General features: G+C 33.9%; 1 protein-coding gene across 2 annotated transcripts in view; it reads right to left on the bottom strand.

The window, feature by feature from the left end:
- SK (small conductance calcium-activated potassium channel) overlaps positions 1–27007 on the bottom strand; it is a 384830-nt gene that overhangs the window by 88590 nt on the left and 269233 nt on the right. For both annotated transcript variants that reach the window (XM_090402307.1, XM_090402305.1), the window contains exon 3: positions 26857–26952. In XM_090402307.1, coding sequence (XP_090258433.1) covers positions 26857–26952 — 96 coding nt within the window. The remainder of the gene's footprint in view (positions 1–26856; positions 26953–27007) is intronic.

Raw genomic sequence — 27007 nt, 5'->3', positions numbered from 1 at the left:
GGCAATGGTTAAACAAATCTTTGACTTGTAATGATGCTTACAAACAGCATCGAAGTATTCGAAGAGGGCTTTAAGAGAGTCACTTATTACAAGAATTGATTCCTGGCGTAACTAAATTATTTCTCCTTTATAATGTTCTTTGATTATCTCCCTAACAATTTATTATCATCATTTGTGTCTGTTGCTTATATAAAAAATAGTTTGGATATGAGCATCTTAAAATCTACTAGAGCTGTCAGAACACATAGATCCTCTCCTTTGGTCTTTCCTCAAACATGCACCATCACAACTCGATCAAGTAGGTATAATGGATGTGAAAATGAAGTCTTGACTTTCATTGGCTTTTTGCATATAACTGAAGAACCGATGAACCAGTTTCCATGGCAACTGAAAGATGCCTATAGAAGAGCGAAGTATTTTTCAGTGATCTGTTCATTTCACAGTGCATTTTCTAATATCTGTCCCGACGTTATGTCGTTTTGTATGGGTGGAGACTATCATGGGGGGGGGGATGAAGGGAGAGGATGGAATGTACTACTATTGATCTGTGTGTATTGCGTCAGTAGAGCTGTTCAGTCAACAGTTCTTTTTTTTTTTCTTTGTAACTTGATGGGAAGATGACGTTTCTGATTTCTGCCACGCCCGTTTGCAGAGGAAAGGCAAAACAAACATGAATAGACAGTGAAACGCTCCATTAAATGCAACGTCACGATCCCGTATTATTATTATTATAGCGTAACCTTGACCCCTTTTCTCCGGTGGCTGTGGTTTGGACCGCACCCACACTACCTGTTAATATGATCAGTGAATGTCGTGGGACTATATAACTAATGAAACAAATTCTCTCTGTCTCTCTTTCGCGCTTCTATTAACGTTCGCTTCCGCTACCTAAAATATACTATTATTCAGAAAGTATTTTTCTGTTTTTTACTATTAATTTAATTAGATACTATTATTTAATTCTATATTTTTTATTTGTTTTTCCCACTTATTGTTTTTTAATTTTTTTATCTCTCATTCCTATAAAGTCCTTTGTCTAGTATTCTCTCTCTCTCTGCACCTGTAACCCTCTTTCGTTTTCTGTCCATTTTCTCAACTTAATTAGAGATCTCAAACTTCGTTCACTTCTAAAATTCAATTCTCAAGAGTCCGTGGGAAGCAATCTCCGATCTTCTCCATAGGGGCAAAATTTTAGAGATACAAACAAATGTAAAAAACAATTTGTGAACAAACGGATACACTAAAATATCACCTGTTTATAGAACTTACAGAAAAATATAATGAAAGAGACAGAAAATCATTCCACTATTAGCAGGTTACAATTTGGAGTTGTGAATTTTCTGTTTCATAAAATAATTGTTTAAAATGATATATTTAGCAAAAATAAAAGTTCCTGAATGGGAACTATTTTTTTCCGCGGAAGAAGCGTACTTTATTAATTTGTGCTTATTGAAGTTGTATCATAGACCGTCTTCAGCAATTTCTGTATGAAGAAATCGACATTGTGTATTTCTCCTTACAATCAACGCAATTATGACTGTAGATACCCATGCGTGGTGACATTTCTATTATTGCAAACAATAATAGAAATAGAAATATAATTCATTGTTGCGTCAGTATTCGTTTCCATTATTGCCGTCTCCCTATACTTGTGGTGTTAGTGTTCAACAATAAATTGTTCGATCCAAAGACAAGCTATTCTGTCATTTCATTATTTTAATTACTTATTTAACATGCACAAAGAAGTGAAATAATCTATATATTTCCTCCTACACAAACATCTGATTTCGTACGTTCTAATTTTTATCCAAAGAAAGAATAACTATCAACGCATATAAACGTGTTTGCAATAGTTTCAGCAAACAGATATTAATATCACGCGATTTGTGTTAACGAAAACAACCCCAGGACCTCTTTAACTATTTAGAACTTCATTTGCTGAAACTAGATGTTCATTTACATCCTTAATGACAACTCATAAATTCGTGGTATAGAATGTTATTTTAATTAAAGCAAATCATTAATTCAAACTACATTCATTCAAGTATTTATTAAGTAAATAACGCATCTATCAATTGTTTCTCTGTTAAACAACAGACGTGGTCTGGAGAAATTTATTGAAAAAAAAAAAAACTCGCGTTGTAAAAGAACGTTTCGAGTTCAATCAAACAGCTTTCTTCATGCTGCCATTCATTCCCGAACTATTCCATTACAACTGACATTTCCCGTCATCCTTTACTGATACGCCTTCTTATTAAAACATTCATCTTGATGTATTCCATGGTACGTAAAATTAACAAACATGTTTTGTATGAAAATAATTTAGAAACACTTCTGAAGAAAAATAATGAAAACGCGCGACCCCCCCCCCCCACACACACCTGCATTTTATTATTCTTTAAGAACTTCATTCTCTAGTCATTTTTTATTTAATAGACGACGTCCTATTCTGGAACGTGATGTCACGCTAGAAGCATACGAGTTTCATCTCATTAGACGCGTCAAACTTCCTTCCATATTTTTTTTTTTTTTTTGAATCGTACAATGCGAGATTAGTTTTTAAAAAAGAAATCCCTAAAAAAATGATTGAATTTGTTTTAACATAACCTCAATGCACGAAATAGATTAGGATATATGATGGAGAAAGTTTCAAAAAGTTGCCAATAGATGTCCCTGAAAAATTTTAATGGAAACATTAGCTTCAGTTTATAACAAATATTAATAGCACCTACCCCTGCATAGTCGCTACTCTGCAAGACGTAGTTGTAATGCAGTTGAGCACTTTTCGAATATTTAAAGTAGCATATTACCGAACCGTTCAACATACAAATAGTTATGAACGTTATGTTGGAATTAACAACTGGTACACAGTGAACAGAATGAAATAGCTGCTGGCTATTCTACTTGCTAATCGATACAAGCGGAGTACTTGATCCATTGAAGTCCACCATTATCTCTGCACACACCGTTCCACTCGGTCGTCCAATAATTACCTTAAGTATACCTGTTAGTAAAGTACAATGGTATTACCAGATAATCAGCACATTGTATCGCCATCACTCATCTTGTCAATGTCATCACGTATATGAGAGCTTGGGTAAAGAGGAGGAATAATAACTTGTATTGAAGCAAACGATACATGAATCATTAGTAGACTAAAATTTATTTCTATCCTTTCAGAGTTTAGTACAAGCGATCGCAGAATCAGTAAGTTATTTTGAGGCGATATTATCTAAATATTGCGTGATATTTTTGACATTTTGTTAACCAGCTGAGAAGGAGAATTGATTGCTATTGTTATATGCAATGCTGAGCTTCGTAATTTAAGAATGTAGTTTAATATTCTCAGAAATTTTGAATAAAAAAGTTCTGTAAATTTTAATATTCTACTTAAATAAAGAAAACTATTTGAAATTGTTTTATAAATTTATTAATTTTTAGAATTTAGTCTCACACTATTTAATTTTTTGTATAAAAAATAACATAATTCATGAGCTGTTTGGTTTATAGATTTGAAAATTGGGGGAGAGTGGATCAATCGACCGTGAGATGCGGTGATTGATTCATTCAATCCAATACCCTTGGAGGGTAACGGATGGCAATGCTATAGCCAATGAAGTTCTAACTGAGGCTTGGCTATTGCTGTTACCTTCCTGCCATGATCAGAGCTTTAATAGCTCAATAACACCTTATCCCTACACTGTCCTCTACAGATAACGGGGAAGATGAAAAGCATTCTTGCTTCGCCCCTTTAAGCCAGTCCTTACTTATAAGTTTATAGATTTATTCAATGAATATATCAAATTCAAACGGGGAAAATACCACAAAAGGCTGACTCCTTAAGACTGCAAATGCATAAGGCAACCAACATGGTCAAAAACGGACTTAAACAGTATATAAGAATCAACAATGGGAAAGGAAGCTAATATTCTATACACTAGAAGACCGTTCCTTCTGGAGGCTCTTTAAAATGCTCCGTACTGACCTAAAACTGCTCCCCATACATGGTCTTCAGGAGATTGTAATTACAGACAGAAAAAGTCAAAGTCAAAGCACTTGCAGACAGCCTGGAAAAGCAATGCAGCCCAAATTATGAACACAGACATCTAAACTTTGTACAGAAAGTTTACTAGCACATCTGCCGCACACCAAGCTACCCTTGCCATCTGAAGCAGATCCATTTAACTAACTGGCCCAGATGGTATAACCAATAAAGTCATCAAGTTACTACCACATAAATCCATCATGCATCTAGTCAGTCCATCATCAACGCAATGCTAAAAGCTTCACAATTTCCCTTCTAGACAATGGCAGATATAACTCCGATTCTGAAATCAGGAAAAGTATTTCAATTCCTACAAAATTACTGATCCCAAAAAGAAAGTCACCTTAATATGATTTTAAGAAAGAACAGATAAGGAAAATACTATACCTCAAGAATATATCTAAATACAACAAATTCAAAGAATAGTTGAATAGGTCTCTACTGGATACATATTCAACTATTCTTTGAATTTGTAAAGGAACCTTTCTAGTTCAATCAAGCAACTTGATTTTGCAATATCTAGAAAGACAGCACATAGGGAGCTATCTTTCTAGATATCGCAAAATCTTTTCATAAAATATGGCATCATCATCATCTCCTGTACAAGCTCATTGATGCAAACTTCCCAATAAATATCATTATCATTGAATCGTATCTCAATAACATACAACTACAAGTTAAAACAACGATATTCGATCCTCACGAAGAAAAATCACAGTAGGAGTTCCCAAAGACCCCTTTGTAGCTCATCTCCTGTTCAACATCTACATGGCAGATATCTCCAGATATCCCTGCTGCAAAGTATCCCAAGTTATTGGAAAAACCTATTCTTTAATCACATCACAGCACTCTACACAGACGACACAACTATCCTAACCAGTGCTAGCTCGAAGGTATGTGGCGACCCTAGAAAAGTTTTATCAACGCATTGTAAGACAAGATAGGCACATAAAATTTTTTATTGTTAAAAGCAGTTTATAGTTATTGGCAAAAATGTGCGTATAGAGCATTTTAGGGGGGGGGGGAACTTCCCGTATCACCAACGCTTCAACTCTCTGGTCCACTTTAATACTATTATTTTTACGATGTTCGCGCCCCAAAGCCATTGCGCCCCTAGGCTGATGCCTCTTGTGCCTAGGCCCTGATCCCAACACTTTCACTGGGGCTACATTTAGTCATCAAACGACTCCAAGATGCCATCTCCATTTTAGAAGAATGCTTCCAGAAATGGAGATGATTTGAAGTCAACGCAGAAAGAAGTACAATGGCACTGTTCATCAGAAGATTAACATATGTTAATTCCCTGAAAAACACGATCAAATATATTGGCGTATATTTTAAAGGTCTTCGTTTCACTGAACATAAGAAGTTCATCTGCTACAAAACATCCAACGTTATTGGCAAAACCTATTATTTAATTAACTGTCGTAGGAAGTTAAACTCAAGGAACAAACTACTTATCTATTAGAGAGTAATCAGGTCACTACTAACCTATTCACCAGCCTGAAGCCACACAGCACATGCTAACATTCAAAGGATATAGACCATCCAAAACAAATGCTTACACATGATCCTAGATGCTCCATGGTTTAGAAGAAACGAACAATTCCATCGAGAGACCAACATCCCTGATATGACTATCTTCTTTCTCCCTATAGCAACAAATTTCTTCACGGACGCTACTGTCCATCCCAATCTACTGATCCGATAAGCAACAGACTATGATGAAAAAGACAGCTACAAATACAGACGTTCAAAAACAATCCTGCTCACCTAAGGCCCATTCCAAATCTAAATGATGAGCGTGAGTGCTCAACTAAACCTTTTACCACAGATGTATTCTGTGGTAGGTTTCGTTTTGAGTTTTACATTAGCCTTTTATTTTTACATTAGTTTAGTTTTACATTAGCCTTTTATTTTTTCCTAGAACGGAGAAAATAAAATGCTAATGCATCTCATCTATTTGGCCAATATCGTTATCCGTTTCCTGTGCATTTGGATATTTAAAATGTACCGAATTCATTCATATTCTTCAAATAAAAAAGCACAGAAGTGATTACATTACAAGACTTTTGTCTTAAATTGCACGCGTGTCTTAGATAATGAAAAACGATTGACCGGTGTATCAAGAAATGCGATTTTTTTCCTGTGCATAGAACTTTAACCCAGATGGTGTATAGTCCGAAGTAACGTATTTTGCCATTGCTTCATAAAATAATAATAATAAGATTGAAAAGAGCTCATGACTAGCAGTATTTTAACTATTGAGTCAAAACTAAAAGAATTAACGTTTGTCGCTTGTAGAATTAACTAGAGTTTACCACTCTAACAAGAAAGTTAAGCGCTACCACTTGTTATAATAAATGTTTCCTAAGGATAAATTATCTACTGGAATGTTTTATATTTGCCACTTCAATTTCTCTTCTTTCTTAATCTTATATACAGTCTTCGAACAGCTTTAATTATATTAATCTATTAATTTATCGTAATTTCATCTTGACTTAAGGCCTCTTGAATTATTGAATAGCGCAGTCGGTTGAATGCGAGTCCCTTTGTTAGAGACATCTAAGTTTGAATCCACGTAAAGGCCATTAGGAATCTTTTCTGCTTCTTAAACTCTAAAGGTTTATGCTCAATAAGAGTCACTTGATTGGCGTTTACTCCTGATACAGTCTTTGCCATAAATTGCTGTAGATTCCGTTGTTGTGTTAATGATGACGTCATTATACAATGATTGCATGCGAAAGCATTATTTATATAATTTCTAGTCATTTGTAAATTTTCCCCCATAAAACTTCGTTAACTGATTTTCTGTTTCTAAAATATTTCACTCAATTTTACGGACAAAATATTTTTAAAAAATAATCCCGAACTTCGAGAATAAAAAAAGTTAAGATAAGACAAAATACCGCTCTTGAGTTTTTCAATCTGAGAACAAATCATGAAATTATTACCATTCAAAATCAATTTATATTATTGTTGAGGTTTTACTGATTACGAAACATATATGCAGACGAAACAGCTGGATTGAAAACAGAATAAAATATGGAATTTACGACAAAAGATAAATTTGAATTTCTAAGCACTTTTGTTGTTTAATAAATGATAGCTATTTCCGAATCCTGTACAAAGAATATATAAAACGTTTACGAGCGATTTTAAAACACCCTCCACATTTCTATTCTTAATATCTTTTCATCGATCGATTTTTTATCGCAAACGATTTATTGATAATCCATCAAGAAAATAATGGCGAACCAGGTCGGCCCTTTAGTTGATGGACGGCAGTGTCAAATTCATCTGCTACCACGGTATAAGTTGGACGATCGAAGAAATACAAAAAAATATTAAAAAATCGCTTAGAATTTGACCACTTCAAATTTTACGCACCAAAGAAGATACAATCACATGGAAAACGACAACAAAAAAGAAGGCAAAGTGTAATGCATATATGAAATACACAATTTCTAAGAGATTGTGTATTTCATGTTCAGTGTTTTACAATATTTTAAAATTTATGAAATCCTAAAGTTAATAAATAGAATTGATTACTAAATTAGATAAATTCAGATTTTTTTCTATATTTTTCTCTCCCTCTTTCATCTGTATTATGCACTCTTCGACATGGTATTATAACAATAAATTAGTAAAATGGACATATTTTCCAAGTCAAGTGTGTGTGTGTGTGTGTGTGTGTGTGTGTGTGTGTGTGTGTGTGTGTGTGTGTGTGTGTGTGTGTGTGTGTGTGTGCGCGCGCGCGCGCGCGCGAATTTCTCAATTGACGGCTGCAGTGGAAATCAAGCCAATTAATCACAGATTTGATTTCATTGCTTCCCAGCACAGCAAATAAACCAATAAATAATAACTAGTGTCATCCTCAGATAAGCTCACAAATAAGCTTCGAGAATGAAAGCTGAGAAAATACATCTCATCTCATCCAAGATAAAAAATAAAAATAAATAAATAAATAAAAATAAATGTATTATATGTAATCAAATGCATGTAATATATATCACATGTAAACAAATGTATGTAATGTTGTATCATATGTAATGATAAGTATGTAATGTATATATCATATGTTATAAATTATTATAATTATTATTGCGAAAAAAATTATTATTATTATTATCAGAATACATGAATGTATCAAATGTAAACAAATGTATGCAATGTTGTATCATACGTAAACAAATGTAAGTAATGTCGTTTCATATGTAAACAAATGTATGTAATATATGTATCATATGTAAGAAATTATTATTATTATAAACATTATTATTATTATTATTATTATTATTATTATTATACAAACGCCTCCTGGGGTCAAGACTCATCGAGGAAGGCAAAGGTAAGATGCATTCTAACAAATATAATGTTTATCATACCTCATCCATGTTGGTTCAATGTTTGCGCACTCACCAACCGCTCTCCATGCAAAACGTCATGCCGCACTCGCTTACGCACCACACCTTTATACAACTTCCAAGAATGACCTCTTGTCTCTGTCCCCTTCCCTCCTTCAATCTTTCGAAAAATATCCTCGGTATCTATTTAATAAGCACCCCTTAGCAATTTATGTCTCAATGATATTGCACCTCTTCCGCCTATTGAATAGCGTCTGTAATCCACATTCTCTTAACCAGTCTTCATAGTCAGTATTCCACAATCCCGATATTGCTTTTGTTATACGACTGAGAACTTTGTTCCACAGCTTGCTTCTCATCTAGGAATGGCGGTGACCAAATCGATGCGCAGTAGTCCAGATGTGGTCTAATCAAAGCCTTGCACAGCGGAATGACCACATCGGTATGCCTACTTGCCAGTGTTCTTCTTAGTGTGCTGGCATTTCTTTGCGCTGTTTTTTTTTTTTATTTTTGCAATATGTCCCTTGAACTTCAATTCAATAGTCACTTGATTCAAATAGCTCCGAAGCACCAGCACATCTGCTTCATTCCTAATAACTTTTCCCAGCTTAGCATCATCTGAATATCACCTTGCAGACCACTCGCAAATATCATTAACAAACAAAGTGAACAGCAGTGGCCCAAGAACAGACCCCTGTGGACCTCCACTGGTAACTCTCTCCTGCTTAGAGCACCTCTATACACAACCGTTTGATATCGATTAGAAAGCCAGTCTGCTATCCAATCAACCAAATAATTTTCCAATCCCATTTGCCTTAACATATATAACAGTTTATTATGCGGTAGCTTGTCAAATGCCTTTGTAAAATACAGACGAATATCTGTATATGAATCACCGCTATACAGACGGTACTCATCTTATTATGAAATTTAAGTAAGTAAAACAATACCTCCCTTTAACAAACTCATGCTGACCTCCAGACAGAATTTTTTTCCATGTACACCCAATCTTTTATTCTATTCTTAACCAATCTCTTCACGATCTTAACATTCACTCCAGAAATACAAACTGGTCTGTAATGTGAAGCATCCGTTTTGCTTCCACCTTTATGCAATGGAACAATCTTACCCTCTTTCCATTCAGGGATTGTTGAGGACGCAAGACTCACATTAAACAACCGAGTTAACGGAAGTGTTAGTTCCTTAACGCTTTCTTTCATAACACGTGGTGAAATTCCATCTAGTTCAATAGCCTTATTCACATCCATCATAGACTTCTACATCATCGACCTTCAAGAAACTGGGTTGAAGTATTGATTCCTCAACTTCCTGTTTTCTTAGAATAGTATCATTACCATCAGTATGGAAAATCGTAGCAAAATTATCACTGAACAATTCCACAATAACTTCCTCCTTGGTCACATTTGCGCCATCTCTGTCCAGCAGAGTTTGGATCTTTAATTTAATTATTTCTTTTAATTAAACTGAAAGACTCAAATCGTTATCGATTCAACTACCTTTTTTTTACTAATGAATTAATTTCTGATTTATTCTCTCAAATCCCACACATATCTAAAGAAATATTTTAATAAAAATATCTAAAGCGGCCTATCTCACTATGCGTTTTCATATGAAGAAATATTAAGCACATTTGCTTAGAATTAGATTAGATTTTAAAAACGGCATATTGAAAGGGAATTTGTGTTTAATTTTGATATCATTTATTTATTGAAAAATGCGAGAAAAAAGAAAGAAAACTATCGTCCCTGTACTATATCAAATAAATTGGAAGGAGTCGTGAGAAAACTACCAAGTCACTTTAAAAGAAATTGAAAATTTAGGCCCAGACATAGCTAACCACTTTCCGTTAAAAATACAAAATTTAGAAGTTGTTGGCCTACAGTTCAACTGCAAAAATTATATTGGTATTAACTATAAAGGTGTTGAAAGATTTTTAGCAAAGAAATTTAGTCCACAACCTTACTAACCACACAACTTCTATGAATTACCCATAGTTTTTTTCTCTTTCTCTACTAGTTACGTGTTGAAAATTTTCGTTTGTATCAATCTTATAGAACTCCTCTAGTAACTTGTAAGTTTCTATCATGTTCTCTACTCTATGCTTATCACCTAAGCTTTGCAATCTACACACGCCATCGATCTATCCTCACTTCAGCGTTGTAATTTTGCGCCGTCTGGAATTTATTCAGTTGATTTTAACCTGCATTTTCCTATCACTGAGATATGGTTTAATTAATCTATGTTTCTTGGGAATATTTGGTTTTATAAGCAGTCTTTGATGCCAAATTTTTTAAAACACCTTTTAGATGTCCAGGAATACAGCGCCTGTGTGAAGTTTCCAGTTGTATCCTGTAGTAATATATTCAACGAGTCTATAAATGTGCTATGCTGTGCTATGATTGCGTCGGAAACCGAATTATTCATATGGAATGATGATTAATTTATCTGTCGCGTCTTGCAGTTTGGATACGATAATTCTTCCTGCAATTTCCACTATATTGGATAGTAAACTGATAGGCTGGTAGTTTTGAGAGAACTGTGTATCCTTTCCTGGCTTATGTATTGGAATAATGTATGCAGTTTTCCAAGATGGAGGAAAATACTCTAATCGTATAGTATTAGTATTGCATTTAAGTTGTTGAGAAAGTGTATTGCAGCTTTGAACGAAAGAAGTTTGATGATTTTGTTAGTGACTCCATCCGGAGCTGGTGCTCTTTTGTTATTAAGATGTTTGATGATTAGTTATTTCAGCTAGAGAAGTAGAACTAATCGCTTCCATGTTATTTGTGGATTGACTTAAGGTGCGCCTGACATATTGGTTAATCTCGTAAACAAAGTTGATATTAATGTTTTCATATACTGGACTGCATTGCTTTTCAATATTGCTGACAAGAAGTTTATCTGCCCTGTTCAGCCTGAACTTGGGGGGGGGGATTACGATTTGTGTTTGATACGAAGAGTTTTAAGGAATTTCGTATTGAATGGTCTTCAGGACAGAAGACTACTTCTTGAGTTTGTTTTTCCACTCTTTATTTCTGTGTTTTTTTTGAGATCTTCTGTAGCTTGATTATTAAGTTTGTTTAGGATTTTTCTACAACCAAATAAAACACGAAGAAATGGCACAAAGGACGAAACAGCATGCCTTCAACATACTACCAATATCAACCACAACTTAATCACAGTCACAGATCTAGACGCCATTCTTTGCATCAAAGATTCTATCACCATATAATGTGATCGATCTAAATGTCAAACATCCAGCATGGAATAATAAAATGGCAAACAAAAAATGGACGTATACTAAACAATTATGTGACTTCCAACTACACAGTATTAGTTACTCCAATCGCACCTACTCATTATGGTCCTTTTGGAAGTCCAGATGTTTTGGATATTGCTATCCTACTAAACATCAGATATTGGTATCAGCTACAAACGATTAATGAACTATCATCAGATCGCAGCCCTATCTTATTCATATTAGGCACTCATGAAGAACTTACTCCATCTTGAGAAAAATATTCCAAAGTAATCCTCGAACACATTGGTCCAGTGCTAACCATTGAAAAAAAAATGGAAGATATAGCTAAAACAATAACCAACTTCAGAAAATCAAATCAATAACGCACTGGCAGCAGTGACTATGACCAAATCTCCTTATAAACCTAACCGATTCCCTGATGACATCATGCATCAGAGATAAGAATAAAGCTTCGAAAAGATATCACAGTACACGAACTCATTCAATTGGCCATTTTATCTTTATGCAATGTAATGTAATCATTTTAAACATAGGTTATAATTTATAGAGAAATATTTTTTTAAAAATTTTATAATGATTTAATTTTAAAAACATTTAAGTGTAATATAAGTTCCATTATTATTTCAGAAACAAAAATAAAGACTGACACAATCTTTGTCTATTATAATTGAATTTCTGTGATTTATTCAGCATCAGCATTTATGTTTACAGAAGGCTAGTTTTGACAGTGACAACTCTAACATCCTCGCTAATAATCGCAAGCACTTTAAATGAAAGATGATTATAAAAAAATAAAGAAAGAGAGAGCCTTTTAATGATTAAAGTTAACTTATTTCGATATCCGATAGAGTAGCCTGCTGTATATCACGTACAGCATTTGTCTAACATCTAGAAACAACTTTAATTTATACTTCGTATGAAAAGATCTAGAATTCGTCTTTTTATTTTATTTTTTATTTTTTTAAGCACGTAATGCTTATTTCTATCCGAAGATCGACTGGATTAAAATAATATACAGCAGCTTAAATGTACCCATCAAATATTTTCGGTTTCCATAGCAACAACATTTGTAGCCTTAGCAACGCATAGGAGAATCATCTGTTTACCGGTGACAGGGAGCAATTACTACTTGAGACGAACCCTTTTATTAATCACACGTAACCAAGAAGATATTGGTAGGCTGAGGCGAAAGATTTTTATTTTTCCCTAGCAGGATGTCTGTAGCAGATAAAAGAAATTAAATGATTTCTTAATGCTGAAAATAAAATACATGGCTGAGTATTAATATTCTGTTAAGAAGAAGAAGAATTTTGAAAATTGTCAACCGTCTTCCTCTTCACAGAGTACCAGATATATTATATAATAAATAATTCGCTCACATTCTGCTTTGACTGAATTTTTGATGCTTTTTTTCCACAACTTCCTCTATTAGAGGGCGCTTTTGTTTGCTGAAAAGAATGCGACGCGTCTACATAAGTTGAACTTGTATTATTACACGTCCATTTTTTCGCTAAGTGATTTAAATCTGCTAAATGATTCAAAATACGGTAAATATCACAAAAAAGTGCGCAATTTTTTCACATAACAATAAATAAAATAAACGGAGAATATATCTTATTAAACCAAGTTTATTTCCTGAGCAAATCATGATATAATACTATTATTTCTTTATTTCCTATTTTCAAAGATTTGTTCCATCCTATAAACAATTCATTTCTTTTAATGGCTCCAAGAGTTTTTTTAGAGAAACTATCAGCATAAACCCATTTAAAAGAAGAAAAAAAAAGCGATAATTTTTCTGTTTTCTTCACTGAGAAATACACTTAATATATCTATTATGTGTTTTGCTAGATATTTATCTTAAAGTTCTCGGATTATCCGCCAGGAGCGCTACAAGGCTGACAGTGGGATTTGGGACAACTAGAAGTTGTTGTACTTCGCTATTAGTTTGTTGAATGTCTTCGTTACAGCTTGCAGTGGAGTTAAGTATAAACGGTTTAATTGGCTCGAATTTTTAGGGTGATCAACGATTTTTCAAACGTGAACCATGAAAATTCAATGAGTTTGTGTGATGCAAACTTTGGATAAACTTTTGACAAATGTTGCTAACACCATTTGAAGATGGGACAATGGGAATAATGGATGCTGGGATTAAAAATAAAAATAAATCCCAAAGGAAGACTATTAATAGGTTACTATCTGAGACAGGAATCCTAAATTAACAGTTATTGTTCATACTTAAAGGGTGCGATAGGTTTTCAGTAGAGTGATATATCGTCGGTTTATGGAATTCTTTGTATTAGTTATTAATGTGGTACATAACCCTCTCAACCTCACCACTTCTGGTAAAGAAGCTGCTCTTCCACGTAGTCAGTGAAGAACTTAACAAAGAAGCAGGATATTTCCAGTTGAACAAAACATGAAATAACACGATCAAAGAAATTAACACTCCTTGGACAAACTTACAACGTCAACTGCAATCTAGCCACAGTCCTAAATGCCTCTCTAGCATATGTTAGCTGACTTCAGTAAAATCCAATCCGATCCTAGATTCTACAGAACGTTTCGTCAAACAGACCCACTCCATCCTGACCACACTCGGTAATGTATAGAAACCTAGTCACACCAAGCTGCTACTGATCGCCACTTGAAATGCCAACGGCCTCGCAAACAAGATTCAACTACAAGATTTTGTCATCTACATCCATCACAATCCAGAAATAATCTTAATTAATGAACACCACACCGCCTACTAGACAATAAACCAAAATTAACAGGATACGTCATCTAAAGAAACGTCAAATGAGATGCCAGAGGTGGTGGCGCTGCCATTTATGTCCAAACTATCTTCTCCCAATGATGTGAACAGCGGTACGTGTATTCAGAAGCTGACAAAGCAGAAGTCCATGCTAACAACGTGGAAAGGCAGTGCAGTCCAGTATACGTAAATTCAAACCTTAACTTTGTCCCAAGATCTACCAGTATGTTCAACGTACGTTAAGCCTGCCCACCAACCTGGAAGCGATCCGTGGTAAATTTCCAACAGAAATAAGGAGTATAAATGTCTCAGCAACAGGAAAGTAGTAGAGCAGAATAAAATCAAAAATATAATTATAAGAAGTCTTCCGATCAAAGATGTAATGCACCTGGTCAGTATTAAATGCAATACTCAAACTATAGTATTTACCACTTTGGAAAATCGAATATATCGTCTTGATACAAAAATCTGGAACAGCTCTCAGTTCTCCCCCAAACTATCGACCTGTCAGCCTCCTTTCCATCAACACAGAAAAAATGCAGAAAGAATCATCCTAACCAGACTACAAGAAGTAATAGAGAAAGAAAACATACATAACAACAACATAGTTCAGAAATTCAACGACTCGTGAAATATATCACCACAGGATTTAAAACGCAAACACACAGGAGTTATTTTCTTAGTTGTTACCAAAGCATTTGATAAAATTTGCACTAGGGCCTCGTCTACAAGCTAATAAATGCAAATATCGCAATAAAAATGACACAACTAATTAAATAATAACTCAAAGGAATGAGATCTGCACAGAAATCACAGCCGGAGGCTCCCCCAAGACACTCTACTGGCTCCACTACTAATTTTTCTGTATATGATAGACATCCCGTAATAAACCACGACTACCCTAGTCTTATACGTTGACGACACAGCAGTATTAAAGATCCTTAAAAAGATACCTAGCAAACAATCAAAAGACTTCACAATAACATCACCACTCTAGAAAACTGGTTTACCAAACGGAAACTTGAAATAAACACGCAAAAAAGCGCGGCTATATCAGAAGATTAGCGTCTCCAGATGATGATGACATTCCAATGTTTATCACCAAAGTCTCAGTACACACAAGGACAAAATATCTTGGCGTCTACCTGGACAGAGGTCTGTATTTTACTGATCATATAAACTCTCTTGTACAAAAGCAACCAAACTAACTGCACAACTATAACCCATGATCAATCAACGCAGCAAGCTAAATGCAAGGAACAAACTGCTGCTCTACCAGATGACAATAAGCCCAATAATTATATTCGCTTCATCGGCCTGATGTCACACAGCTAAATGTAACACCCAAAGAGTACAAAATAAGTGCCTCCGCATGATTTTAAATGCACCGAGATACCAAGACTCCAGAGATCCTCCTCTTGTCTACTCAATAGCAGTAAAGTACTTCTCAGACAGAGCCATCCACTCAAATCAACGAATCAAACAAGCTACAATCAAAATCGACCAAAAACTATCATTCTATTTGCATATATACCTACACTTACAGCGCCAGTGAGCGAGCGCTGACAGACCATCCGTAAGCAAGTAAACTCTTTTCACAGATCAATAGGAACATCAAAAGCAATCTTCTTCACCTATCCAGCCAATATCGTTATTGGGTATCACAACATATCCACATAAATCTCAATTTTGTCCATAAGACCTACGGAATGTCTGACGTACATGAAGACAGACCAATTAAGAAGAGATCAGCCCCATCTCTCTCTCTCTCTCTAGTAGAAGTAACTAACATTATTAAGCATCTCAACAACAGAAAAGCAACAGGTGCTGATGGAATTACCAACAAAATCACCAAGTTTCTACCACACAAAGCTCTTATGCATCTGGTCAGCATTGTAAAAGCAATCCCCAACAACACACGAGCACTCCTGGAAACTTGAGTCATCATCCCGCTCACAAAACTAGAAAATCCCCACAATTACCTCACAAAACCGACTCATCAGCCTCCTCTCCAACCTAGGAAAAATAGCAGAAAAATCATTCTAACTAGATTACAAGAAGCAACACATAAAGGGAACATCATACCAAACGAACAATTGGGTTTCCAACGCAGCCACTGCACAATTCAGCAAATTCTCAACCTACGCAGCAAGCTAAAGACTAAGTACAAAGTAAAAATACAAAGACTACAGAGTCAAAAATCTCTCTGTAGTCTTTCGTAGTTAGAAGTTTGTAGTCTACAAACGCTGCATGGTACACAAGAAACGATCAGTTACACCGAGACACCAGTACTCCAGATATTTCCTCCATACTCCACTCCATTGTGTACTAGTAAAGTACTTCGCAGACGCTACAGTTCACCCAAATCAGCTCATCACACAAGCTATCAATTGCAGTGAAAGAGATTCCTTCAAGCACCAAGTACTAAAATCACCCATAAACAATCAACCCCTCTCATCACACAAAGGGGAATATGAAAAAGCTAACCTCTTGTACCCATCCAACGTCATCTGTATTTCGTAATTGATTATCTGGTTGCTTCAGAAATTAGTTACGTGGAAATGCTGTTGTGTTTGCGGATAACTAATTTTGGTCACTGAATTACACTATTGATGTTCATTTTACTTCCTGTTTTCTCCCTGAAACACAACTCTTTCATCACACCGAACTGGCCATTAGAACGCTATAGCCTTAGGTGTTTCGTCCTGATTCATAACTTCATTTCGCCTATAATGAGTCATTACAGAAAAGAGCGAAGTTTGCCCGAATACATTCAGCTTAGCCAAACAGATCCATGATTCATAACAACTTCACTTCCTTCTTTAGCAACTCTTCAGCAAAGAGCGAAGTATGCTCCAGTGCATTTTGTTCATCCAAATAGACTCGAAACAAAGGACTTGTTCTCTGAGATGATTAGATTAGGCAACAAAGGTATCTATGACAACAAAGATAAATACAACAGATCAAAGCAAAGTAATACACCATTAGGAACAACCGTACACATCCAGAGTTGCAAAATTAATATTCTGTTATATAATAACACGCAATTGAAAGATGAATCGTGAGGAAAAAACTACCACCGGAAGTTGCAAAAAATCCACTTCCAATAACGAGCTATGACGTAATCATTGACCTTAACTTTGATATCTTAAAAATATTTTAACTTCTTTTTAATATAAAAAATGAACAAGTCTTATCATCATTAAAATATTAATTATTATCCAATTAGTTAAATTCTTCATTAGTTTAGAAGATAAATGGCATTAACCTCTGTATCACCTCTACGGTAGGCACGGTTATAATTGGCTAATTAAAGTAAGGTGGCTCTAACAACATTGTACAAAGAACTAATTGCAACGACGCGTAGACAAATTGCTCTATCGCTCTGGAAACTACACGAAGCAACCAAGATCGGAGATATTTACTTTTATTACTTTTCTAAACTTTCTTTACAAGTGTTGTAAGGCCAAGGATTTTCGAAGAAACTTTGAATCACGTGATTTATTTATTTCACTCACGATGAAAACATAAAGAAGAAAAGAAATTTAGAAATAAAATGATAAAATCTATGTTTCTCAAGTGGAAAAAGGGATGCTGAGTTATCTTTTTTATTTTTAATTATTTTCTTCGATGTCAAAATGTTTGCTGGGAGATACTGTATCAGAATTGATGATTTTCACACACATCTCATAGAAGTACTGTAGAGTTTGATGTTGGAAGAAAAATGTTTTCGAAAAAAATAACTTTTTCTGTCAACAAAGCAATTATCTCGTGGAAAAAAAAAACTTTTTGAAATAGGGTATTGGAGAATTGGTTTCAGTATAGAAGAAATAGAGATGGATGAGACATAAGGGAGTAACAAAAAATCCAAATGACTTCTTTCCCCACCTTTCCCGATTGTGGAGCAACTTCTAAGAGGTCATTTGTCAAAGGATTATATGGGATATGATGGTGATTATCACCGTCTGGCCTTGCGACAGTCCCGTGTCTGCTGTATAAGATTTTATCGTCAATATCTTCCCTGATCTAATTTATCTACAATTTATTTTCCTCCAGAAATCAAAATTCTGTCTAGAAATAAATAATTACCTTATTCTACTAGGTTAAAACGAAAATGACTGTTACTGTCTATAGAGGCTGTCTTGGTAAAAAATGGCGTTAGGTTGTCTTACCAGAGCAGATCAAATTAATTACTAGGCCTATTCGTATCCAGAAAGAACAGGACCTATCCTCTTTATACAAGAGAAGTTGCTGTTTACTATAAAATGTACACATTTTTTGGGGACGTTTGCAATAACTACTATCAGTAACAGAGCCAGCCATAGTTTCAAATTGTATTGTTTATATACAACCGACTATGAAGAAATAATTCACTATTATCGCTGATATATAAACAAAGAAATCAGGATTCGTGTAATTACCTGAGTTAGTATTATAAAAATGCTGTTTACAATGTAAACTGTAATAAAGTTATCTTATTTTTCAATCCGATTTCTTTAGTGCAGTGATAAGATTGGTGAAGGAAGCGATAAAAGTCACAAATCAGTTTATTTTTATTTTTTAATTTCTTCAATAATTTCTAATACTCCGGGGAAAGGTATCTGCGTTCAAGTATGTAATGATGATGGGCAAAGGTCATGACACCAGTGATATCGAATGAAGATGATAGCGGGAACGAGGTTGGTAGGTATTCCCAAAACCACTACTCTGTTAGTAATAAGCACTAAAGTGTCTAAGAATATTTTTAGTTGGTTGCCGTTATCTGCCTATATATGTGGGTAATCTATATATGTATAGGAAATGCATAGGACATTTTTCTGTGCACTTTTACGTTTTACTCATTTTATGCGTAATGCACTAATGGGCCAAAATACTAGACATATTTTCATCTTAAATGAAATCCACCAGTAATATGTCATCAAACATATCACATGTTGTGCCATTGAGTATAAATAGGCGGTAACTACTTCCGAGAGAATTATCTGCGTTCAGGTGTGTAGATGGTCGTGAGAAAAGGGCATAACCTGAGTTATATTCTTGCTCTGTCAGGATGGAGAGGTGCAACAGTGTCTCTGAGATAGGATACAGAGAAATGTGTGATAAACTGAACATATGGAGACCATGTCATGAGGACCATGTCAAACAGCTGACTGATATAAGAAGTAGATAGAGGATTGAGAGGATCGTAAGTTCATTATAAGTGATACAGTTTGTCAAATGACTGTCTGGGAGAGTTATAAGAATGCATGTCGGACAATATCCCGAATGCATAACGTCCTACGTCTGTCCAATACAAATACACGAACACCTAGGACTAAAGTGCAGATGAAAGGACATTAGCATTAGACACTAAAGGTCTGGTAAAAGTTATTGAGTGATTCGTGTTATTTCATGCAAACAGAAGGACAATGGAATAGATTCAACAATATAGACTCATCATACTTGTTCTCAAAAAAAGCACGATGACAATGATTTTATGGTCTGGATCAAGTTTATTGGTACTCCTTAGCTCTACACCCTCGATACCAGTAAAGAAAAGTTGAAGTTGAATGTTGTGGGCCTTTTTTTACGTAATTACATCCAAAAAATATTGTTCGGCCTACATTAACAGACAGTAGAAAGTTGATGAGAAAGAAGACTTCTTAGCATATTCACTTAGCTCATTTATTAAAAAATTCTCACTTCTTTCTCTTCTCTAACCAAACTCCGTTCCTTGCTTGGTACAGCAAAACCTAAATATGATAGCTTAAAATACCCAGACATTTACCGTTTTTGGTGTGACTGCAATGTGCCCTATTTTGGTCAGACGGAAAAAAATCCATTGAACTACGTATGGAGAAGCATGTGAGAGACACTACCTATGGCAGAACTAGAGGCACCGCTCTATCTAATCACGTTCTTAATTCTGCTAACCATGACGATGAAGATTCTATCACTCACCCAGTGATTTGAAATAAATCAATAAATATTTATACATTCTATGATGAGTTTGAGAGAAGAATTATTGAATCGACAGTAATAAGCTAAAAGCTTATTACAATAAGCTATAAGACAATAAGCTATAAGCTTTGCTACTCCTCAGTAATTCAACTTTGGCGTAAGCGAGATCATGCCTGCAATGAACATGCTCAACAATACTGTGAGATATGAGATCCAGAACACGTTCAAATGTTAGCAACCAGTTTGAAATGTAATAGCTATTGTTCTCTTGTAATGTACTCGTATGGTTTATATTTTCTTTTCATGTTATGCGCCCCATGCAACACACACACACACACACACACACACACACACACACACACACACACACACACACACACACACACACACACACACACACACACACACACACACACACACACAGGGGCGCGAATATTCCGGGTTTACAGGTGTGCGGTGCTATCCACCGAATACCAATATCATCGATATTATATTTATGCATCTATTCCTTTTAAAGACTCCCCTAATTGTTTTCAGACATCGCGTGATTCCTAAAAATAAACACAATATACTAATTCTTCATGAAGAGGACGCTTTTCAATGCGTAAACGTAGCATCACATTCGCATTAATAGCCTGGATGTGTGCTTTCAAAATACGTACGCCTTTGAGCCCTTTGAAAAGATATACAGAAGGCGCAGCAAATCAAATTCTTAGCGTTCTAGTAGTTTTCAACTTCAGAATGCGAGGCAGGGTGAGCTCTGAGACAATAGCACCTAAAAACTGTGATTGGTTACTGCGTCAACCAATCTAATTGAACGTTGTCAGTTGTCATAAGTTGCTGTTTTTGTTTTTTGAGTTTCATCTGTTTTGCATGCGAGAAGTGTGAAATGACGTGGTAGGCAAGTTTTTATATATAATTTTCGATAATTTTATAACTTGTTTTGCTCATATTTACAATAGGAAACAGTATTGTAGTCGAAAGAGGCAAGCTTCGTCCTCCTCTTCCAAATTTTACGCCTTTGAGTAATTCAAATATGCCAACCAAATATAGCATTCTGCTTCATCATTGTTTTCTATAATTCATTGATAAATTAAAGTATTCAAAGTTATCCTACAATTAATTGCATTTTGAACAATTAACATGAGCACTGATGTGCTATACACTCTTAAAAATTTCATACATCGGTAAAAATGCAACCAAATGGCCAAACTGACGTGAATGTTGTAGCCCGAGTTGCATAAGCCACGACAGCACACCCAACAGAAATAGGCACGCGATGACTTATAAAAATATAATCCTTATCAATAATTTCATTGAATTTATCTAGCGCCCTCTATAGTATTAGTGTGTGATAGATTTATAACCTTTCTCGGTGAGATGTAATTAATTTATAATGGTGTCTTAATTAAATGTTGTACTTTGTAAATAGATTTGGGGTAAAAATTAAAAGTATTTTATGTGATTCTTAATTAATTTCTATACAAAAATAATTTATCTTTATAAATTTATTAAATTTAGAAAATTAAATTCTAGAGCAAAAAAAAATAATATATTATTATAAGAAGATATAATACACCTAAAATATTCTTAATTATTTAACTTACTTAACATAAATTTTCGAAGTATCAAGAAGATGAAAAGGTCCTTTTTAGGACTTCCAGGGTAACAAATGGCAATGCTGTAGCCAGTATCAAGAAGATGAAAAAGTCCTTTTTAGGACTTCCAGGGTAACAAATGGCAATGCTGTAGCCAATGAAGTTTTAACTGAGGCTCGGCTATTGCCGTTACCCAGCCATGAATAGAGCTTTTTAGCTCAATAACACTCTATCCACACAGATTTACTTCATTTAGATGACGGGATAAAGAGTCAAGGACTCAGTCCATCGCCCAGTTCTTTTAATTAATTTAATTAATCCTATTTAACGTCTAGTGATCTTATAATCATACAGAGTTTTACCTTCCACGACATTTACTTAAATTAAATTTATGTCTTGTATGAGACGAATTTAAAATTACATGTTTAGTTTCAGATTTAATCTTACTCAAGATGAATTTTGATGATATAAATTCTGATTTAGCAAATCGAATGATTCTTTCTATGTGCAAGAAAGTAAAAATGTTGGGATAACTAAGCCTCTGAAATCCAAATATCCAGTTACCATGACAACAGGAACCTGTGCCCTTTAAATGATGCTACAAAGAGGGCAACGACCAGCGTTTATTAAATATGTCACCAGGAGCGCAGGTTGCAAACTCCGGTTGACAGAAAATATACGATTCCAAGCTAGCACAACACATGAGCACTTTACTTGATAAATTTAGGCTATGAATAATTTCTAAACTATGTGAGCATTTTAGGGAAATTAAATGATGCAATTCAAATGCGATTTTCCCAGAGCCAGATATATTTCCGGGTTTTACGCCAATGTCAAATTAAAATATTTATTTATTTATTTATTTTTTTGTCTTGTTAAATAAGTCTTAGCAAATTCTCTTCCTTCTCAAAAACAACTTAGATATATTCGTGTATTATGTGAAATGCGTTTATTAAACTCAATAAAAATTTTAATAAAAACGTTTTAATAATAGTTATAAAAATAATTGCTCTAATCAAAAATATACTAATACTGATAATATATAATTTATCAAAAAAAGCTATCAATAATACCTAATTTATAAAAAAAAATCTAAGAATAATATGAGGATCTTGGCATCCGTCATCCTTATATAGCTAAATGTAAGAAAAATACAAGTTTCGAATTTTATCAGTAGTTCAAACGAAGGCAATTTCTATGTCGAAGGTTTGTTCTCATAAACTCTGGTAAAATTCCAAGCATTTATGTTTCTTTCAGTTGGTTATACAATGATGACCAACATCAATATCCTCACGACATCAAACTCAAGTCACTTATGCTCTATATTTTAGTGGTAATAATATATACGTTATTATGAGATAGTAATAGTAATAATATATATTTCATTAAAAGGTACTAATGTTAAATAATTTATAAATAATAAATTTTTATAACGTAATATATCTTAGAAAATTTATTATAAATTTTATTACTTATACCTTATGAATTATTAAAAATGTAGATTAGTATATAATATACAACATACACCATAATATAATATAATACAATTTATTATATAATTTAAACACCATAATTCCATTCATTATGGATGTGTGATGTGAAGTTGATGGAATCGACCGTGAGATGCGGTGATTTATACCCTTGGAGGGTAATGGATGGCAATGCTGTAGCCAATGAAATTCTAACAGGCTCGGCTATTGCTGTTACCCTCCTGCCATGATCAGAGCTTTATATCGCTCAATAACACTTATCCCTACACTGTACAGATAACGAGGAAGATGAAAAGCATTCTTGCTTCGCCCCTTTAAGCCAGTCCTTAAAATTATAAGAACCGTTCATTACATTAGATTATATAAAATAATATTCGAATAAAATACATGTAATATTATTATCATAAATAATTTAACGAATTAATAACGTTAAAGTTGTTTATTTTAATTTATTATTTTTTTAATATTTTTTAAATCATTTCAATTGATTTCACAAATAATACTGTACATATTATTGTGATGTTGACTTAAATATTTAATGAGGGTATAGAAATTCCATTTTTTAATATTAAAATTAATCATTCATATGCCAATTAAACTAATTTTATTGAATTAAATGTCAAATATATGAAATTAATAGATTATCAACATTTGCTTTTATTATTTTTTTATGTTTATTTAATTCCTAACACAACTACTGTGCCACCTGGTGTATGTATACAGACAGAATCTATTGTAAAATAGATTTGGAAATAGGATATAGTTCTTTTATAGTTTTTATGTAAACGTGTAGATCCTGTAAATTTTCGGTTAACATTCTGTTCATTAAATAGAAATATATAAAAATAGTATACTTGAGAGATTTTAACTTATTTTTCTTTTAATAAAAATCAATAAATAGCACAAGTTTTTGAAACCTTTTTTTTTTTTTTTTTTTTTTGCGTTTACAGCACGAGCCTTGGAACTTATACCGTTTCACAAAATAACAACAAAAAACTTCCCAGTTCTTTCAATCGCTGTTTAAGAGACGTACATTCACGATACAGAAAAAAAAGTGTTTTTTTTTTTCCAGATGTAGAATGGCATCAAACGCAGCTAAGTTCGGTGATATATTAGTGTATAAATTGTGTGGGAGGGGCTCCTCTAACACCGTTCAAGTGCACAAAGATTTTTCTACCTTGCCACTTTATCGGTTCTCTAAAAAAAACAGATTTTTTTTTCTACTCAAGTATTTGCAGCATCTCATTCTTTGAGTATGTTATTTTGTCATCGATTTTTTCTAAGATGACAGAATGAATGCCAGGTTCACAAGTTCTGTATAGGAGAAAGCGAGAAGGTTCACGGTAGTATTCTGCTCAACCATTTGTTTAGTTGCTCAGAATAAAGTAGAAGAATATGGGTTTGGTTTCTTTTTTGTATTTCTCTTAACTGCTTTTAGAATGGAACTGATTCCTCTCTCTATAGAAGAGAAAGAAGAGGATATGGAAAAAAAAAAATCTAGTCTTTTTACGTTTTAGAGCTGAAACCCAATCTTCAAAAGAATCTTCCATTTAGTGGTGCATTTCGTGTCGTTTTTGTCTAATGGTAGCTCTTTTGTTATCAAAGTGCTAAATAAAATCTAGATAGTTTGATGGTGGATTACCAAACCTTTTGTCTCTACTTTCATAGGTTGATACATTCAATACGATATCTTAATGGATACCATTACAACAGAAGGTGGCAATAAATAATTTAATGGACACTAAAGTCTATTCAGATATTTTATACACTACTTTCATTGGTAAGAAAATAGGATTTTCTTAGAGAAAGTCTACCCAACCGTATTTAAAATAAGAAAATCCAACTTTGGTCTTCCAGTGGATAGTTTAAAAGAGAAATAAAATTTATCACATTCATAACAATTACTATCTTCAAACTTAACGTACCATTAACAACATAGGATAAGCAATTATTTGGCAATGTAAAGGATACATTTAGAAGAGAATTATCTTTTAAAATATCACTTTGATTTTAGAATTGCCTATAAGGGACATTTTTAAATGAAATATACTCTTTATTATGGAGTTTATGTGAAATACTTGCATATATTTGGTAAGAAAGATTTACAGTCTAATAATGTGACTTCAATTTCTATTTCAATTGCCCATAAATGTCTGGGAGTTAAAATGCTTGATTAACAATGTATCTTATATTCTACGCTGTTGGAACTTTGTGGATATGAGCCAATACGGAGAGATAGAATATGATTCAATAGGCTTCTATGAGCAGGGGAACTTAGACGGTAAGTTACGGTGAACGTTTGACGACTCGATAACATACAGTTCATCGTTTATTTATTTATTTGAAGTGTTTAGGGTGTTCTAGATATTTTCCGATAGTACTAGGTGGATCAGTATATTAAATTCGCATAATGAAACTCATGGAGAATGAAAATACAGTACGATTTATAGACAATATATTTACAGCATAAAGAGTATTTCTATTGCTATGTTTCATTTACTTCATCAATTACACAGTCCACTTTAATATATTCATTCACAGCATAAAGAGTATTTCTATTTATTTACTCCATCAATTAGGAAAATCCACCTATAATATATATATATATATATATATATATATATATATATATATATATATATATATATATATATATATATATATATATATATATATAGCAAATTGTTTGTTTTAAAGGACTGGCTTAAAGGGGCGAAGCAATATTGCTTTTCATATTCCCCGTTGTCTGTAGAGGACAGTGTAAGGATAAGGTGTTATTGAGCTATAAAGCTCTGATCATGGCAGGTGGGTAACAGCAATAGCCGAGCCTCAGTTAGAACTTCACTGGCTACAGCATTGCCATCCATTACCCTCCAAGGGTACCAATTTTAGTCGCCTCGTACGACATGCATTAGCTACATTGGTGCTATTCTTATCCCGGCAACCACACGGGGAGTGTCCCAAATTGTTTGTTTCTGTAGTCAAAGAAGTGTAGTAAACTTTTATAAAAATAACATATTGGTGTGGGAAATTATAGAGGAAAATTTGAAAAATTCTAAGGATAATTAGAAAAAAATAATTTAAAAAATCTTTAGAAATAGTTACTAAAGAAATTTTAAGGAAAACTTTTATAAAGATATATAAATTTTCTGCAACTAATGTTTCATGTGGGCTCCTATAGATGTACTATTATATAATAGATATTTGATTATACTGTACTGCAAAGGAAGCAATCACGTAGATATTGGCTGACTGCAGGAAAAGCTGCATATACAGGGGGTACTCGCACACTATAATACAGTTACTGTATACAGTATTGAGTATACAAGACACATAAATGAAACAATTATTTCTGAAAAAAATAAAAATACTTACTTGAACTTCTAACGCGTGGTAAGCCACTATAAGTCCCAATAACATCAGGGTAGAAACAGAAATTAAGGTTTTTACGGCTGTGGAATATACAGAAGCCTAAAAATAAATACCAATCGTATTAGAATGAAAATGCAAAAAAATTCGCAAACTA

This window comes from Typopeltis vanoorti, chromosome 13, assembly GCF_054136105.1.
Source record: "Typopeltis vanoorti isolate ZY-2024b chromosome 13, IOZ_Tvanoo_1.0, whole genome shotgun sequence".
Taxonomy (NCBI): domain Eukaryota; kingdom Metazoa; phylum Arthropoda; class Arachnida; order Uropygi; family Thelyphonidae; genus Typopeltis; species Typopeltis vanoorti.
This window is presented reverse-complemented; position numbering and strand designations above follow the sequence as displayed.